Source organism: Bombus affinis, chromosome 1 (assembly GCF_024516045.1).
Source record: "Bombus affinis isolate iyBomAffi1 chromosome 1, iyBomAffi1.2, whole genome shotgun sequence".
Lineage (NCBI taxonomy): Eukaryota > Metazoa > Arthropoda > Insecta > Hymenoptera > Apidae > Bombus > Bombus affinis.
In genome coordinates this window covers 11,623,888-11,641,640 of record NC_066344.1, presented here as the reverse complement: position 1 = coordinate 11,641,640, position 17,753 = coordinate 11,623,888, and the positions used below count along the sequence as shown (strand labels likewise).

The following is a 17,753-nucleotide window of genomic DNA, read 5'->3' as shown; positions in this document are numbered from 1 at the left end:
ACATTTACAGTAAAAATTTGTAGTAATTCATATTTCTTGTATTTTAGTGGAAACATGTCACACATTATTGAAAAGAGACTTGAGACGGAACTTGTTTATGCTATTCGCTAGTTGGTCAGGTCCTTATGGACGACCGCTTGCTAGTACATCTTCACTTCAGGAAGAAGAAAAGTGTTGTACAGAATTACAACTTTCAGCGTTGCAAGCTATGAGCGGTCTATTATGTTGTGGGTCGTGTTTCAATCCACAATCACTTTCTGAAGAAGGAGCAATACTTTATCAGTGGCTAGATTTACTACTGGCAAGCAAGGATGAAAAAGTAAATTTCAGAATAATCACGATTTTTACGTTTGATAAGTTGTCTTCAGGGATTTTACATGTTGAAAAAATATTTTAGATCTATGCGCTTGCTCGAGAAACAGTAGTTTTATTGTTGGAATGTAACCCCGATATTGGAACACTTCTCGATTGGGTAGTCGATCGATGTTACACTGGTGCTCCACAAGTAGCTGACGGTTGTTTCCTTGCCTTAGCAACAATTTTTAGTGCAAGGTTAGTAACATATTTATACATTCAAATATTTAGATATCTTAAATTATGAAAAATTTATTTTTAGACATGATATCAAATTATTAGATAGTACAAAAAGATTTGGTCATTTCTTTAATACATAAATATGACACGAAGTATATTTAATGTTTATAGAGAGTATCCTTGTGATCATTATACAAGCATCATTAATGTTACCCTAATGAGTACGGGTTGTCCTCGTGCCCCTGTTCACGATGCAGCACTCCAACTCCTTCAATTGTTGGATCAAAGGTTTTTCGGGAACGTAGGTCCTCTCCCCGCTACAGAACCGGAGACCAGTAAGTTTATAATTGCTCGTTCATTTCAGTCTTCTAACAAAAAGTTAACATTACATTTATATTTGAAATTTTACGTAAAAATATGTTCAAGAACGTAGCTTCAAAAATATCAACTATATCACTTCTTAGATTATTATAAAGTGCTTTACTCTACATTTAATTCATGAAATTCTTCCCACGGTTCCGTAAATACAATCGCATGTTGACGCGTTGCTCCCGCAGTAGACCGTACAAAATTTGAACCTGAGAATAAATATGATTTTCATAAATCAATGAATGAATTAATATTGTGTATAAAAACAATGGCTATCAACGTTGATTTTATGTTATCGATTTCGTATGTACCATTTTGCTTTCCTTGATTCGACACTTGAGTCATAGTCACATTTCTTCTACGGAACCGTTTCAAAAACATGCAGCGTATCGCTCTTCGAAAATTTTGTCCTGTTGCGCAGAACAAGATAAAATTAATTCCAAAGTTGGTATTGAATAATAAATTACAAACTTGTTGCGCCAATTCCACTGATCTGGGTGCGTTGCTTTCCTCCTGAAACTATGTTTTTTATATCCAATATTGATGAAATTACGCTAATACATAGATGCTAATCGTTTCAATTCTTCTTGGTTGTACGTACATGTAAAAAAGCGTGAATTCTGAAAACATACGCAGGTAGATTGAAACAGAGGAAAACGCTAGAGACAACGAGCAACATCTTGGTGATCTTGGTCTGCGCCAAATTGTTCCGGAAACTTTGAGCGTATGGTTGTCTCTCTTTCACGATACGCGGTTCGTTGGTTAGAGATTTTCTAATTTTAATATGTCTATAAATAGCTCGTGCAATCAGCACGTTCAGGATAATGATCACCGTGAACGGTATAGCAAACGTTAATACCGTGTCAATCACATTGTAAACAATCGCCCAAGATTCCAGTCCTTCCGCCAAATGGCACTCGGTTACATTTCCTTTTTCATTAGACTCTAATCGCGGCGCTGAAAACCATAAAACCGGACTACACAGTATAAGTCCTAATATGGTCAATATAGCGACTGCCAATTTTGCTCTAGCCACTGTACACATTGACTGACGATACAGTGGATATTCCACGGCAATAAACCTCTCGATGGTGAATGCCACCACGAGCCAAATGCTCATGAAACTGCAAAGAGTCGTTAAGTAGATGAAAAATTGGCAGAAACCTGGCTTATTGAACAAACCAACCTCTACCATATTTAGCCAAACCACGAAAACGGATACCAGAAAACCGGTATCGCTTATGGCTAATGCACCGAGGTAAATGCTCGAAGAATACTGGCAGAGTTTCGTTCCAAAAAACACGATTACCGAAAGGCAATTTCCCAGTGAACCAAAGTAGACTAGAATCGGGGTGTAATATAATTGGACGCTACGTAATATGTTTTCCGTTAAGTCGAGCTCCACGAGGTCTCTTTGCACGTGTACCATTTTCGCAAGATGATTTTAAACAAGGGAGAGTGATCGATCTTGATCGTATGCAGGATGCGTTCGCAATGACGCGTGACGCTCGAAAATATTTTTATGTTTTCGTTTTTCATCAATTGACATCCCACAGATGCGAATATATCTTCGTGTGATTTATATTTTCCACGTGCAGCATATTGGACTTGATATTTTTCTAATCGTCTTTTAGAAGAATATTTAGCAATACTAGTTTAAATAAAGAAATAACGCGATAATAATTGTTTGGAAATTTCATTTGGAAGAAAATCACTGAATTTTCTAAAATTAATTTTTTATGAATCAGGATTGTAACGCTGAGTATTCTCTTGTATTTTATCATTATCGTAAAATAGTGGTCCTCTTAATTGCTTCGTAGCACCAACATGTTTTTAATTCATCAAAGAGATTCAACGATTTTTTCAGTTGTTATACTTTTCCAGTCTTTGATTTAAGTAGATCAATTCTTTCTTAGCTTTTTGAAGCAATCTATTCGATTCCATATCGCGAATAGAAACGTACGGTATTTGTTTAACGTTCTACGAAAAACTGTATTGGAGTGTTGCCAAATTCTCTTGACGTCTTCAAAGGTTCACGAAGAAGTGCATGTCACTCGCGTAGGATTCGCTATAATTTCAAGTTAGAAAATTCAATGCAAGTTTAAATTACCATTCATTAAACGAAATATTCAATTTCCAGCATTAAAACTTCTCACATAAGTTATGGTAAATAGAACTGAATGATACCGAAACGTTTCAATCCTTTGAACTAACATATTTTATTTTATTTTATTTTACCTTATTTTACAGCACAATTTTTACTTTAATTAATTCAATGATTTTTCTACTATACTGTAGTGAAAAGTGCGCGCACAGTTTATTTGTTTATAATTTCAGTAAGTTATATTCGTTGTTATTATGTTCAGTTTCAAGAAAACTTATGAATAGGAACACTATCTTAAATGCTTCTTTTTATTTTTATAGCTTTTTTACACGTATTATTGGTACTAAAAATTTGTATCGATGACAGATGCTTTGAGGAATTGTTTATTTAAAAAAAACACTTTTCTGGATAACGGACGGGAAAGTTAAGTAGTATACATCGAGATGCCAGCTCGACTATTTCTGCATGGTGCATCGGCAACCGTTCCTGATAAAGTCCAATCCAGCTTCTGCGCACCAAACCGATATATGAATTCTTACATGTTACGTGGAACACTTTGCAAAAAGATAACATATTTATTATCAAATGCAAGTCATATGATATTAGATATTATATAACTTCTACCGACACTATCATTAAAAAATGTTACTCTATTTGCTAATTATAATACGTGTAGATTTACACTTATCTTCCTGCAATTATAATATAATTATAATAATATAATTTAATATATAATATAATATCTTATAATATAATAAATAATGTAATTATAATATAATGTTTGAATTTCTAAATTGTATTGATTCTCTAAGGAATACTTTTTTCTAAATATGATTGAAAAGCTAGCGTTTTTCCTTCACGTCCTTTAATTAATCAGTTTTAATATTCAAAAGGATTATTGTTTTGAAATATGTGGTTTTAAAGATTGTGGAATATATTTCATATGTATCTTTTATTCTCATAAAGTTTAAAATTGGCTTCTCCTATTGGTTTCATTAAAAGCACCTCTTAGTTTTATTCGCTTCCTTAACGCAATAAAACTGTATTGAACATTAATTATACGCTTCCCCATCAATTTCAGAGTTATTTTGATGCGAAGATTGTCCTTAATAATTCCACCGGTACTTGCTGCAGGTCAGGATGACCCTGTTGGCGGCTCATCAACTACAGCTACTTCTGCACCAGGACAACAAAGTAATCCCATCGGCGGAATGTCCTCGAACGGTACAATTAGGGGTGGCACTCTTGATGTACTTCTATCAACTACATATTGTCGCAATCAAATGTATCTTTCTCGTCAACTTGCTCAACTTCATCCGGAGCTGACGATGCCAATGTTCAGCGGTAAGTTTCTCTTTCATTGTAACAAAAATGATTTTGCAGCTTTATTTTAACAAAAAATTCAGATGTTTTTTAATAAGCATTTCAGAAGAAAATATCGACTATGAATACACAGTTTAAAAAGAACCATCATGCTATTTATATTCTTTTGGAATAATTTGTTATTTTAATTAGCGGTTTTATCAGTTGCCAGACTAAGTCTTTTAATATTCATTTTCAATTGTTATTGTAAGATATGAGAAAGAGAAACGAGATTACTATATCTTTATCCATCATAATTTATATCATTTATATATTACATTATAGTCATGTTGATTGCCCTGTGTAACAGATACTCGTATTTTATATAAATTTATTGATACAAATTGGATGATGTATCGATATGATATTATTTATAGCGTTTATTTTGCAATTATTTCTCTTGTTTTTCGTATCAGTGTGAATTTGTAAATTTAATATTTTCTCATTATTTACGAAATAACGATTGGTACAAGATGATGATTGTTATTGATCATTGCAATATAATTTTTAGGATCTACACTTATCATAATAATAAACAAAATGCATTCGTTTCTGTTTCTCAGTGTTTATTGTGTACAACATTTTAGGCAGAAGTCCATTAGACAGCTCAAGCCTTCTACTAGCAGACAGCTAGAAATAATTCATCCATTTATAACTCAGCCTAATACCTCTTTCTCTAGTTTACTTTGTATATTTGTACAGAAAATATACGTTGTCCTACTGATTTTGATTAGCATTTTCAATGAACAATGATAAATGATATTATCGAATGGATTCCGAACGATACTTTACACGTTCAAATGTAATCTCTTTTGTTTAATCACGTTATCTGTGTATACATATATGCTTAATAAAAAGCAAAAACAGAAATGCTTTCTTTCTGCACTTCACTTGGCAATATACTTATCAAATAATGCATTGAAGTAATTGTTAAGGACATTTATATTACGAATTTAGTACATGGTTCTTTCAACAATATACTTTAATTATGCGTTAATTAAACGTAATTATATGTTATTATACGTTAATTAAAAATGCAATAATCAATATTTCAATCCATTCAGTAAGGAAAGATGAGTAATTCTTACAAAAAATAGTCTTGAAACAGACATAAATACTGTACTACGAATTAAATCAATCAATATCTTATTAAAAGAAGTGGTTAACAAATGTATAAGACTAATGTTGCATTATATATTATTTGCAGAAATTACACACAGGTTTCAAACAGCTAGAAGAGAAGTTCGACAATTGTTACTGCAATATTTGTTGCCCTGGTTACACAACATGGAATTAGTAGACCCAAATGTACCACCACCCTCCAATCCATTGAGTTATTATCAGGTAAAGTTTAAACATTATTTATTAAATAATCATCCTATTATTTACCATTGATTTAAAATTAATCTTGTAGCAACTTAATCAAAGCTTTAAGTGGAATGGTAACAAAGCCGCGATGAATGTTATTGGTATGCATCTTATCATATATGGAAAAGAGATTAATTTTTTAATTGTTAAAAAATATTTGGAGGCCCCGGGCATCAATCCCGGTACCTCTCGCATGCTAAGCGAGCGCTCTACCATCTGAACTACCTCCCCTTTAATCCGGTTTATTTCAAGTATCATTTTGGACAGCAGTGTGATCCAATTTAGTGAAAGGATCAAAAACAAGATTTCGGAGGCGCCGGGCATCGATCCCGGTACCTCTCGCATGCTAAGCGAGCGCTCTACCATCTGAGCTACGCCCCCTCTGATTACCTTCCTTGAGAAATTAATTTTTATATCGAAAATAAGGGATTCCTAGACAAGTTAGAATTCAGTAGTATAACATAGGAGATGTCAGACGTTAGCTACGGTACTCGGCTGACTGCCATTTGCTACTCCTATACTACTTACATGCTACTCAGATACTATTTATGACTAGTTCAATTGGTTTGAAATTTTATGCGCAATGCACTTCATGCAATTTATATTCAATAAAAATGGTTTTTGAACAATTTAAATATCATTTGTATATAATTGTAATAGAATTCATAGGAAGTTCGCGGTATTATACACGAAAGAAACATTCTTGATTTTATAGATGTTTAGAGAAGAAAAGAACGTTATTACACATATATTTAGAGAAAGCCATTTTGTGAACAGTTACGGATAGCCATAATAGTTACTATCGAAATTCAATACTAATGCAATATCTGATGGCAAAATATTCTGGGTTTATATTTAAAAGATACTTCTGCAAATTTTCTACTTTACAAAGTTTAAATTGAAACCTTTATAGTCAAAAAATACTTGGAGGCGCCGGGCATCGATCCCGGTACCTCTCGCATGCAAAGCGAGCGCTCTACCATCTGAGCTACGCCCCCTTTTGCCTGATGTCTTTAAATTGTCATTGTAGATTTACGATGTAGTCCAGTTTTGGTGAAAGGAGCAAAAATGTATTTTGGAGGCGCCGGGTATCGATCCCGGTACCTCTCGCATGCTAAGCGAGCGCTCTACCATCTGAGCTACGCCCCCTTCGATTTTATTAATTTTGTCTATCAGTTTACAGTATCAGCGTGCTCCAATTTCGATAAAAGGATCAAAAGTGAAGTCTGGAGGCGCCGGGCATCGATCCCGGTACCTCTCGCATGCAAAGCGAGCGCTCTACCATTTGAGCTACGCCCCCTTTAGTCTGATGCCTTTAAATTGTCATTGTAGATTTAAAATTTAATCCAGTTTTAGTAAAAGGAGCAAAAATATATTTTGGAGGCGCCGGGTATCGATCCCGGTACCTCTCGCATGCTAAGCGAGCGCTCTACCATCTGAGCTACGCCCCCATCGATTTTATTAACTATCTCTATCATTTTGCAATATCAAAATGTTCCAATTTTGATAAAAAGGATCAGAAGTGAAGTCTGGAGGCACCGGGTATGGATGCCGATACCTCTTGCATACAAAGCGAGCTTTTCATCATATGTGCTACGCCTCCCTTCTTTTAGTTTAGTTTTCTTCCATCATTTTGTAATATTAGTGTGATTCCGTTTTTACAAAATAAAAAAAAAAAATTAAATTCCTGGAGGCGCCAGGTATCGATCCTGGTACCTCTCGCATGCTAAGCGAGCGCTCTACCATCTGAGCTACGCCCCCTTCGGTTTTATCAATTTTGTCAGTTTGCAATATCAGAGTGCTCCAATTTCGATAAAAGGATCAAAAATGAAGTCTGGAGGCGCCGGGCATCGATCCCGGTACCTCTCGCATGCTAAGCGAGCGCTCTACCATCTGATTTTTTTTTTTTTTTTTTTAACTTTGTTTATTAATTCCAGGATTTTTACATATTTGTTTTTACATGGTTTTTTTCCAGAATAAACGCTGAATTCTAATTGTAGGGTGGTACAGGCAAAAGTACCGATACGCGACGGTACGACGTAGCCATGCATTATTACATTTTTTTTTTTTTTTTTTTTTTTACGCCTATTATAGTTAGTTAAATTTAAGCCGCTGTTGCGCTGAGCTTATGTGCGATGTTTTAATTTATGTCCTGAAAGCCTGGACGCAAAAACAGGACAGTTCGCTAGCCTATTAGGAGAGGGATGGGAGGGGAGGGGAGGGGTGTTCTGTGGGATTAGTATAGTATTCGTATATCTATTTACATATTTACATATTTACAATTAATTCAGTGGGCGTTGCCGTTTTGTGGTTCTTTATCTTGTTGTTTTTTGTTATGGGTTCTGTATCCACCAATATTTTTTTGTGTTTTTTCTGTGTTTGTCTTCTGTATCCTTTTGGGGGAGGGCCATGTTGTATCTCCACCTAGTGTCTGCAGTGCGGCCATCTAGGTTTTCCTCGTATTGAATAGATTTCATTCCTATTTTCCTTTGCATATGATAAATTATGGGTATGTTGTTTTGGTCTTGGAGATAGTTTCTTTCGTCTAGGTATAGAAAGGCTACATCCCCCCATCCTTCGGGGGGGATGTAGCCTGTTAACAGAGTGTTTTTGAAGTATGCGTCGTTTGGGTATAAGCAGCCGAAGATTAGGCTGTTTTCTTTGATCTTCGCGGCTTGCGAGAAGTGATTTCTCGTTAGTTTTAGGATGTGACAGTCGATGCGGTGGATGTTGGCTAAGTCGTATATTTTTTTGTTTTTTACGTATTTTCTGTATCCGCTGTGTTCTGATCTGTAAATGCTCAGGCAAGCTCTGATGCATTTTCTTTCAAATATGCGAATTTTTTCCATTATTGACGCTGGTATGTTGTACCATATTGGACAGCCGTAGGTTATAATGGGTCTTATTAGCGATTGGTAGCACATGATTTTTACTTTGCTATCGAGAAGTCTGGAATAAAACAGCCTTTTTGTATTCCAAAAAGCTTTGCTGGCTTTGGAGAGTTGGATTTCGATGTGTTGCTTGTAATTTAGTTTTTCATCTATGTTTATTCCTAGGTATTTTACGCAATTTTTGTGTGGTATGAGGTTCTCTTCGTTTGCTTTTTCTTTTAGGCGGAATTTCCTGACTTGTTCCCTTTCTGCTGGGCCGGTTTTGCTTGTCATGGGTCTGAATAGTATGGTTTCGCATTTGCTTGCGTTAATTTTTAGTTTCCATGTATGATAGTAATCGCTGATTTTGTTAAAGAGTTCTTGCAGTTCTGTTCTTATCGTTTTGGTTTTGCGGCCTGTTACGTAGATGATTAGGTCATCCGCGAAGGCTATGGAGCGTTTATGTGTGGATGTGTTGAGATTAAAGAGGTTTAGTAAGTCGTTATTGTAGATGCTGAAGAGTAGCGGGGAATTTACTGTTCCTTGTTGCAGGCCGTTCTCTATGGAGAATTCTTTGCTTGAAGTGTGCGAGCCGTCGGTCATTATGAAAGTTTTGTTTGTTATCATGTCCCATACTATTTTGATTAGGTATTCGGGGAAGTTCTTTTTAATCATTTTATAAATGAGCCCTGGGATCCAGACTGTGTCGAAGGCTTTTTCAATGTCTATTAGGCGCTCTACCATCTGAGCTACGCCCCCTCCGATTTTATTAATTTTCTCTATCAGTTTGCAATATCAGAGTGCTCCAATTTCGATAAAAGGATCAAAAGCGATGTCTGGAGGCGCCGAGCATCGTTCCCAGTACCTCTCGCATATAAAGCGAGCTCTTCACCATATGTGCTACGCCTCGTCCTCCCCCCTTTTAGTTTAGTTTTCTTCCTTTATCATTTTGTGGTATTAGTGTGATCCAGCTTTTGTAAAATAAAAAAAAAAAGTGAAATTCCTGGAGGCGCCGGGTATCGATCCCGGTACCTCTCGCATGCAAAGCGAGCGCTCTACCGTCTGAGCTACGCCCCCTTTAGTTTTACTTTTTTTTACTACTGCTCTTATTGAGGAATATACTTTTTAAATGATTAATGAAGCTTTTTTTGTTAATATACAATTGTTTGTTACATATTTATATTCTTAATGCTAAATTACAATAAATAAATATTTAAAATTTTCGTTTGTCTAGTACTATGCGACTGATATGTCTCGCGGCGGAGCACGCAGAGAGGGTTGGGGTAGCGCGGAAGCAACGGAAATGGTTTTGAACAATTTATTCTATATAACTGCAAAGGTATCGTATATGAAAGGAAATTACGGCTAACTGCATTTTATTATATATTTTTATATAGTTATTAGAAATTTTATTATATAGTTTTCTGATGAGCATCCTAAAGAGACGGAGGAACTTTGGGCAACTCTATGTGGTTGTTGGCCTAACAATTTAAAAGTAATCATTCGTTATTTAATCATCGTCTCAGGGATGGCACCACAGGAACTGCTTCCATACGTATGTAATTGTTTAATCAGAAAACTCATTACTTTTATCTAAGTCATTAAATCATTAATTCTATACTTTAGGCGAAGCGTGTTGTCTTGTATTTAGCAAGGGCCCGGCCAGATCGTTTAGTTGACGAGATGATGACTGAATTGCAAACAGTCGAAACATTAAATTGTTTAATCGAAAGAACCGAAACTCCACCTTTCTATAGATTAACTAGTATGAGAAAAGCTTCTTCTCACAGCGATGCTCCAGTTGCTGATCCTGGAAATCCTCCGCGTGATTTGGGCGTTGAAAAAGGTACCATTCATACTAAAAGGCACTCAGGCGAAGATCCCGTTAAAACCGGGTAAGATTTATATCGGACATAATAGTTCGTGATATATTTTTATTAATTCACTTAATTCATGTAATTAATTCGTATATTTTACTCTATAGTTCCAAATCTGATACTGCGTTGCGGGCACTCGCTGGATTTCAAACCCCAAGAGCGGAAAAGACACGGACTGCGAGCGGTCCGCCAATTCTTCCGGATGATTTGTCCACTCCTACAACAGAAGCCGAAGTACATTAACTTCCTTATTGACTTTATACTTCAATTTACTTTGCGACTGCCTTTTACTCGATATTTTATATTTGATTGTAGTTGACTACAGATGAATCTTGTTACGGCACACGGAACGGACCCGTGGGAGTAAATGGAAAAATTTCCTGCAGTGGAGAAAAGTTTGATATTCCACAGCCACATCCTTTACCAATGCCTGAATATGGTGGATACTTTGCTCCTTTGACGGAATACCTACCAGATAGTTCGCAACCTATAAGTGGATTCCATAGGTAAGGATAGTTATTTATAGTTCTATTTAATTTGTACACTAGGGTGACTTTTATAAATAGATTTTTATTTTTAAAAATAAGTAGTCATTCTGTAGCATACTCAAAACATCCTCATTGCAATGACTATTACGATTATGAATTTCAGGTGCAACATTGCCGTTATGCTGCTGACTGACGTCGTTGTCGATGGCATACAGCTTGACTGGGCTATCCATGTTCCTTTAATGTTACATATAGTTTTCCTTGGCTTGGATCATTCAAGACCTCTCGTAAGGGATCACTGTCGTTGTCTTTTGTTAAATTTGTTGGTTGTCCTCGGGGATCATCGAGATCATCTCGGCGTAGCACGGGTACTATTGGCATCAAAAACTGAACAATTGGGCTTAGGTCTCTCTACTCCAGCTTTACCAATACTCGAACACAACTTCACTGAGGTTGATCCAGAATTTGACAGTTATCTGTACGGTCCACCTCCAGCACCACCCTCTACAACACCTCCTCCATCATCTTCACCACCTCCACCGTCATCTTCCCCTCCTCCTCCACCTCCGCCACCGCCGCCGCCACCCCCACCGCCTCTTCCACCGGAATCGTCTATATTCAATTCAGCTCCTCCACCACCGCCACCTCCTCCTCCTCCACCACCTTTTCCATCTTCTAATAATGGAACACCTACTCATTCACCTATCCCTAACTCAACATCTACCCCTCCGTTATCAATGAATCACACAAATCAATCAGTTGTGGACAACTGTAAAGATTATTCGAATTCTCATGCATATGGTGAGGAGTTAACATTTACTGTGCCTGTATGTATTGTTGATAATATAAAAAGGCTAATACAACAATGTTGATTTTACAGAGTCATCCGTATGCAATAATTGGCCTTCAACTTCAAATTCATCGAATACGGTGCCACCTGTTATTGTCACACCAGAAGACGCAAATAACTGGGTTGGTCCACAACCGGGTCCGAACATGCCAATTCAAGATGTAATCAAATCTTTGATCAATTTCTTAGCATCTCGGTACGTTTATAAGTAGATATATCTTTGTAAATATTTTTACAAAATTTGAAAGCACGTTTTTCTATAGGATAAATCAACCGTTGTGGAACTATGAAGATATGACTGCCAAAGTATGGTGGGTTCGCAGTGCTGAACAATTAACAGTATTATTGCGACATATATTGCGAGTCTTTAGAGACTCCTTACCCCACGCTCTGGTTAGTCAACGTTGGGCACAAACTGCATTACAATTAGGCCTATCCTGTTCGTCTAGACATTATGCTGGGAGATCTCTTCAAGTATTCAGAGCATTACGAGTTCCTATTACATCTCGAATGTTATCTGATATTTTATCTAGATTAGTAGAAACAGTTGCCGAACAAGGAGAAGATATGCAGGTACATGGTGTATCTATCTTTTTATAATATTTATATGAATATTTCTATAATGGCTACAATTCTGTTCCTTTAATTTGTGTATAGGGCTATGTAACTGAATTGTTATTAACACTTGAAGCAGCTGTCGATTCGCTAGAATCCGACTTCCGACCTTTAGATTTTATGAAAGAAATATTTAAGTCTACTCCGAATCTAAATAATAAAGATCCAGCTTCGGGTGGTTTAATTGGTGGAAAACGAAGTCCAGGAGGAGGTAATGGATATCCAGCAGGTCCACATATGTTCTCTCACTTAAATCAAGGTGGTCATACAAGAAGTACCAGTTACTCAGTCAGTTACTGTATGAAAAAATCAAGTGGTGGTAATTCGGCAGCAAGTGAAATAAAAGGTATGTGACATTTGCATTAATAACCATATATAAATTGTAATATACAATATGTCGAATATTTTTTATAGAATTAGATAACAGATGCAATAAATATCCCAATTCTAATCTTTCACGCTCGAGATCGGCTCAATCTCTTAAATTATTGGGTGATTCAGCAACACAAGATGATAAAATGACTATTTTGGCACAGCTATTCTGGTTATCGGTGTCTTTACTCGAATCGGACTATGAGCATGAATTTCTTTTGGCATTGAGACTGCTTAGCCGCGTACTTCATAGATTACCATTAGATCGACCAGATGCTAGAGATAAAGTTGAAAAATTACAACAGCAGCTAAGATGGAACTCATTTCCTGGTGTACATGCACTATTATTAAAAGGATGTACTAGTCCCAATACATATGAACCTGTCGTAACATTATTATCTCAGTTCACTCCATTATTGGATTTGCCAGTTGTTGATCCAACCCAAAGCCTCGCGTTTCCGATGAACGTTGTTTCGCTCCTTCCCTATATGCTTTTAAATTATGAAGACGCTAATGAATTGTGTATTAGAAGCGCAGAAAATATTGCACAAGTAAGTATTATTATATGTTATAGTAACTTCGTATGTACTTTTATTTATAAGGAGGATACAATGTTTCTTCATTTATAGGTGAGCGCCGAAAAAGGAAAGAAATTAGAAAACTTAGGTACTGTCATGACGTTATATAGTCGACGTACTTTTAGTAAAGAAAGTTTTCAGTGGACTAAATGTGTTGTCAAATATTTATATGATACATATGCTCATCTCAGTTTCAATATGCTTGCTTTTCTGGTCGAAGTATTGGAGAAAGGTCCAGGAAGTGTTGCGTTACCTGTGCTTAGTATTATACATTGTATGTTACATTATGTTGATTTAGCTTCACAAGCAGCACAACCAATCAACACTGAACTTCTGAGAGTGATTTCAAAATATGTTGAGGTATGATTAAAATTCCGTTTCAGACAAAGAAATGAAATAAATCACAATACTTATATATAGCTTTCTCATAAGCAGGTGATTGATAATAATGTATGTAATGTTAGGGTCCCCACTGGAAAGAAGCCCTTAAAATATTGAAGCTGGTAGTAACAAGATCATCAACATTAGTAGCACCACCTACATCAGTACATGGATCATCTTGGGAATCTTCAATATCATCTCCACATCCAAGTTTCACCGATACCGAGATATTCACCAAAAAAGAATTACCCGGTAATACGCTACTCTTTAATATACGTTTTGCATGGATGTGAACGTAAAAAATTATTATGATTTGTTTTTCCTCTTACAATGCGGAACGCGCTCACTGCATGGATTGCTTATCTGACGATGCTCAGGTTGCGATAAAAATAATAATAATAGTAAATTGTAAATTGTTTATGAAATATAGTTACTATTTTTTTAATCAAAATTAAATTTTATTACCACGTAGCACGCTTCAAATAAATCTAAATTTCTGTGAACTTTTTTATCGATTTATTTTTTTTCAAATACATATTTTTAGAAAAGGTAAAATTTATTTGTTAAATTATATTATTTAATATCATATTAATTATTCTTAATATTTGTTTGAGTTCTTTATCATAAAATTGATCGTTATGTTCTATTCGTAAATAGGAAGGACTATGGATTTCACGTTCGATTTATCACAAACACCCGTAATTGGTAGACGGTGGTTAATACGTCAAGGAGTTGAAGAAAAATCACTTAATTCTCCCCGATGTTCATTATCTCTTTCGCCAGCTGACAGTAATGCGGTTTCCGGTTGGAAAAGGCCATGGATGTCACAGGTTTGGCAAATAATATTAAATAACATAAAATTTACAAATATGATATTTAATAAAATATATATGTTCCAGGGTCGTGTTAGAGAATGTTTGGTAAATCTTCTAACAACATGCGGTCAACGAGTTGGACTACCAAAGAGCCCATCTGTAAGTTTATATTGGAGAGAAACTGTTTTCAAAAACTTGTCTGTGCTACATATATTTCATTCCAATAGCTTTCAACCAAATATCATATCTTTTAACTGATTCTGGTTGTGTACCCCTTTTTAGGATGAACACATTAGTTCAATGACATTATATAGCAAGGTAACAGGTTTCTTTAAATGCAGTCTGCACTCATTATCACAAGAGTAAAAAAGAATCTGTTTATTTTCATATGTGATGTCCTATCAATTATATTCACGCTTTAACATGCTTCGTGCAAATACCTAACTTGCACAAAATTTTGGAAACGAAAGAAAATCTCTATTATCTGTAGGATTATCTATGTATAGTAGATTTCTGTGTAGCATGTTAATTGTATGAAAAATGGTGTATCAGAATACAATGTACGCGTGCATCATTGCAGTCTTTACGTTATCGCTATATCAGTTGAAATGAAACATATATAAAAGAGTTCAGTAATGAACACGTAAATGCACAATAATCGCTAAAGTTCACAGCATTGTCACATAGTAAAGACAGAAATTAAGATGTGTCAGACAAAGTCCCTGTTCTCGTTTTTTCATGATTCTTTCTATTAACTAAAGATTAAACATTTATAACACAGGTGATATTCAGCCAAAGTTCGGATCTAATGGAAAGACAATCATCTATGGCTTCTTCAACGGAAGAAGTTTCTGGTGCAAATAACGATCTAAGCGGAGGTTCAAGAAGAGACGACGAACAATTTGGCGTATTTAAAGACTTCGATTTTCTTGAATATGAAAGTGAAAGTGTTGAGGTGAGGGTTTCATTTAAACATATTTATGCATATATTGTTGATATAAATCAACTTGGTTTTAAAATAAAAAATATCTCATTTATGTATTACAGGGTGAAAGTACAGATAATTTCAATTGGGGAGTAAGACGCCGTCCTCTCAGCGAGGGAGAAGAAAGAGAACCAAGTTTAAGGCAATTTGAAGAAAGTTTAAGTGAAAAGACTCAATCATCTAGTAAACATACCAGTCGGGTAAATAAATAAATTTTTTTTTAATAATTCTAATAAATTGATAAGAATCAGAGTATACAATATCAAAATTGTAGCGCGGTGTTGCGGAAGAGTCATCAGATGACGAAGCTGGTTCAGAATCACCATTAGATGAAGTACCCGGTGGATCTGGAGCAGGACAGGAAGCAAACAATATACCTGGAATGTTCCCACCATCCTCCCTATCTTTAATACCTAGTCGTACTCGACATGATTCTTCGACAAGGTCTGATACATCGTAAGTTTCTTATTAAACCAGGCAAAAAATCTGTTTTATTGATGTTCGTTCATATTTCATGTGCAGTGGCTCTAGTGCTGGAGATTTAGGAGATGTGACTCCTTGTAATGCATCACCAAATCTGTCAGCGTTAATGCCTTTTAGACAAGTTGTAAGAGATGACGCGGAAGAAATTTGGCGCCAACAGATTCAAAATCTAATCACGCAATCCCTTTATAATACCTTAGATTTCTTCCAATTATTGAGCAGAATTTTAAGGGTAATTCTATTGTTTATTGCAGTTGTATGTATTTTAATATTGATAAATTAATACCTTATATTATTATTGTCAGGATGTAAGCAGTAAATCGGTCACTCTTACAAGAGAAGCTAGTGCCTTATTGTGTAACGGCAGTCCTGCCTCCACTCAATTGGGCTATCATTTATCTAGTCATGCGGAACTACTTAGTTCAAAAGCCGAACCACCTTTAATTTGGTTTTCGATCGCAATTTTCGCAAATCAAAGATTAAATGAATCATTGCGATTTGGAATGTTAGAAATTCAAGAGCATCTTGAAACATTCCTTGATAAGAAAGATCATGCTACCGAAGTAAATAATTGCTTATTAAATATATGCACATATGTAATTATTACTAATATATAATTTTTCAGTGCTTGGAAGCAGCCAAAGCAGCGGCAAAACTCCAAGCATTAGGTAGTGGTCATACAACAGAGGCAGGCCTTGAAGAAATGCTCTTAGACTTAGGCAGAGCACTCTATAAACTTCATCTTCAATTGTTATTATTAATCGAAGCTTCAAATAAGATGCTAGTTACTCTCATGAATGCTGCACGAAACGTACAAATTCCGCTTTTAGATATATCCGCAGAAATTGCGAATATGAAGATTGCTCTGAGTAGAGCACTTGAAGAGAGTACAGAGAGTGAAAGAGGGACACCAACTCCAACGCCTAGTCCTAGTCCTTTGCCCGGCACTGGTGCTGTGGAAGAAGTTGCTCGTGTCGCAGAACTACTTAGAAACGCGCGTTGGTGTCCTGCGCTTGAAGCTGTAAGGCTGCATAGAGCTCAATGGCCAGGAGATCCTTTTCATGATGATGATGACGTAACGACTGCTGTTAATATGTATTGCAAATATTTAGGACAAGATAGATCTGGTAATATACCGAATCATACACTAGATCATCCTAAAATAGATATTACATTTTGTGTAAAATAAAAATTGTTAGAATATTACGTATTTTATGTTAAAAATATTATACAATAAAAATTAATTATTACATCTTTTTCAGATATTTTTGTGGTTACACGAAAGGATGATGAAATGTCAGAAATATTTAGTAGATTGATGGAAAGCTTATTTCAAGTTTTAGCGGCTGTTACAGGTTTGGAAGCATCAATAAAGGCGGCACGGGCTCAGCATGATCATCCTAATAATACGAAAAATGACTGTTAATTTAACATAAATTTTAATGTATCATATATTATAGGCAGTTATTTGTCTAAATTCAAGTCTTCGTATAGTTTAATTGTATCGTGCGTTTTATTCGTATATCTTGTATACAATCATAGACGTATGTATGTATGTATATCGCGAAGTAATCGTATAGACGTTAAAAAAACACGCACGAGCGGAAGCACCAAATCGTCGATTTTGTCGTTTCTTTTTTTAACACGAACGTAATGACATATGTAAGTTCGGTGAAATAAATTTTTGGAAACTCAAAGAAAA

At 35.6% G+C, this 17,753-nt stretch overlaps 2 protein-coding genes and 7 non-coding genes across 18 annotated transcripts in view; 1 reads left to right on the top strand and 8 right to left on the bottom strand.

Moving 5' to 3' along the window:
- Window positions 1-17,753, top strand: part of LOC126916937 (protein furry) — a 26,160-nt gene extending 8,407 nt beyond the window's left edge. For 5 of the 8 annotated variants that reach the window (XM_050723274.1, XM_050723283.1, XM_050723292.1 and 2 more), the window contains 27 exons: window positions 48-319; window positions 398-552; window positions 706-869; window positions 4,142-4,351; window positions 5,577-5,713; window positions 9,842-9,946; window positions 10,028-10,162; window positions 10,234-10,502; window positions 10,592-10,718; window positions 10,800-10,990; window positions 11,136-11,773; window positions 11,853-12,018; window positions 12,086-12,395; window positions 12,480-12,783; window positions 12,852-13,360; window positions 13,439-13,747; window positions 13,852-14,020; window positions 14,426-14,598; window positions 14,668-14,742; window positions 14,866-14,901; window positions 15,365-15,538; window positions 15,631-15,768; window positions 15,843-16,024; window positions 16,091-16,283; window positions 16,357-16,614; window positions 16,677-17,178; window positions 17,314-17,753. In XM_050723274.1, coding sequence (XP_050579231.1) covers window positions 48-319; window positions 398-552; window positions 706-869; window positions 4,142-4,351; window positions 5,577-5,713; window positions 9,842-9,946; window positions 10,028-10,162; window positions 10,234-10,502; window positions 10,592-10,718; window positions 10,800-10,990; window positions 11,136-11,773; window positions 11,853-12,018; window positions 12,086-12,395; window positions 12,480-12,783; window positions 12,852-13,360; window positions 13,439-13,747; window positions 13,852-14,020; window positions 14,426-14,598; window positions 14,668-14,742; window positions 14,866-14,901; window positions 15,365-15,538; window positions 15,631-15,768; window positions 15,843-16,024; window positions 16,091-16,283; window positions 16,357-16,614; window positions 16,677-17,178; window positions 17,314-17,477 — 6,065 coding nt within the window. In that variant the 3' untranslated portion in view covers window positions 17,478-17,753. The remainder of the gene's footprint in view (window positions 1-47; window positions 320-397; window positions 553-705; window positions 870-4,141; window positions 4,352-5,576; window positions 5,714-9,841; window positions 9,947-10,027; window positions 10,163-10,233; window positions 10,503-10,591; window positions 10,719-10,799; window positions 10,991-11,135; window positions 11,774-11,852; window positions 12,019-12,085; window positions 12,396-12,479; window positions 12,784-12,851; window positions 13,361-13,438; window positions 13,748-13,851; window positions 14,021-14,425; window positions 14,599-14,667; window positions 14,743-14,865; window positions 14,902-15,364; window positions 15,539-15,630; window positions 15,769-15,842; window positions 16,025-16,090; window positions 16,284-16,356; window positions 16,615-16,676; window positions 17,179-17,313) is intronic. The other 3 variants (XM_050723328.1, XM_050723309.1, XM_050723301.1) reach the window with 2 other exon arrangements.
- LOC126917179 (thyrotropin-releasing hormone receptor) lies at window positions 587-3,513 on the bottom strand. 3 transcript variants are annotated; one of them, XM_050723776.1, is made up of 4 exons: window positions 1,505-3,513; window positions 1,215-1,422; window positions 1,024-1,112; window positions 587-902 (listed from the first exon to the last, which is right to left on the bottom strand). In XM_050723776.1, exons 1-4 carry the CDS (start codon window positions 2,330-2,332, stop codon window positions 876-878), a joined length of 1,152 nt encoding a protein of 383 aa, XP_050579733.1. In that variant the 5' UTR covers window positions 2,333-3,513; the 3' UTR covers window positions 587-875. The 3 variants fall into 3 exon arrangements, with proteins under 3 accessions (XP_050579733.1, XP_050579742.1, XP_050579752.1); XM_050723785.1 differs by having other exon boundaries at window positions 587-899; XM_050723795.1 differs by having other exon boundaries at window positions 1,215-1,416.
- On the bottom strand, window positions 6,046-6,118 carry Trnaa-agc (transfer RNA alanine (anticodon AGC)). Its single transcript has one exon. It is a non-coding gene; the product is annotated as a tRNA-Ala (tRNA).
- Trnaa-ugc (transfer RNA alanine (anticodon UGC)) lies at window positions 6,663-6,735 on the bottom strand. Its single transcript has one exon. It is a non-coding gene; the product is annotated as a tRNA-Ala (tRNA).
- Window positions 6,814-6,886, bottom strand: Trnaa-agc (transfer RNA alanine (anticodon AGC)). The gene has a single exon. It is a non-coding gene; the product is annotated as a tRNA-Ala (tRNA).
- Trnaa-ugc (transfer RNA alanine (anticodon UGC)) lies at window positions 6,965-7,037 on the bottom strand. Its single transcript has one exon. It is a non-coding gene; the product is annotated as a tRNA-Ala (tRNA).
- On the bottom strand, window positions 7,116-7,188 carry Trnaa-agc (transfer RNA alanine (anticodon AGC)). The gene has a single exon. It is a non-coding gene; the product is annotated as a tRNA-Ala (tRNA).
- Window positions 7,426-7,498, bottom strand: Trnaa-agc (transfer RNA alanine (anticodon AGC)). Its single transcript has one exon. It is a non-coding gene; the product is annotated as a tRNA-Ala (tRNA).
- On the bottom strand, window positions 9,612-9,684 carry Trnaa-ugc (transfer RNA alanine (anticodon UGC)). Its single transcript has one exon. It is a non-coding gene; the product is annotated as a tRNA-Ala (tRNA).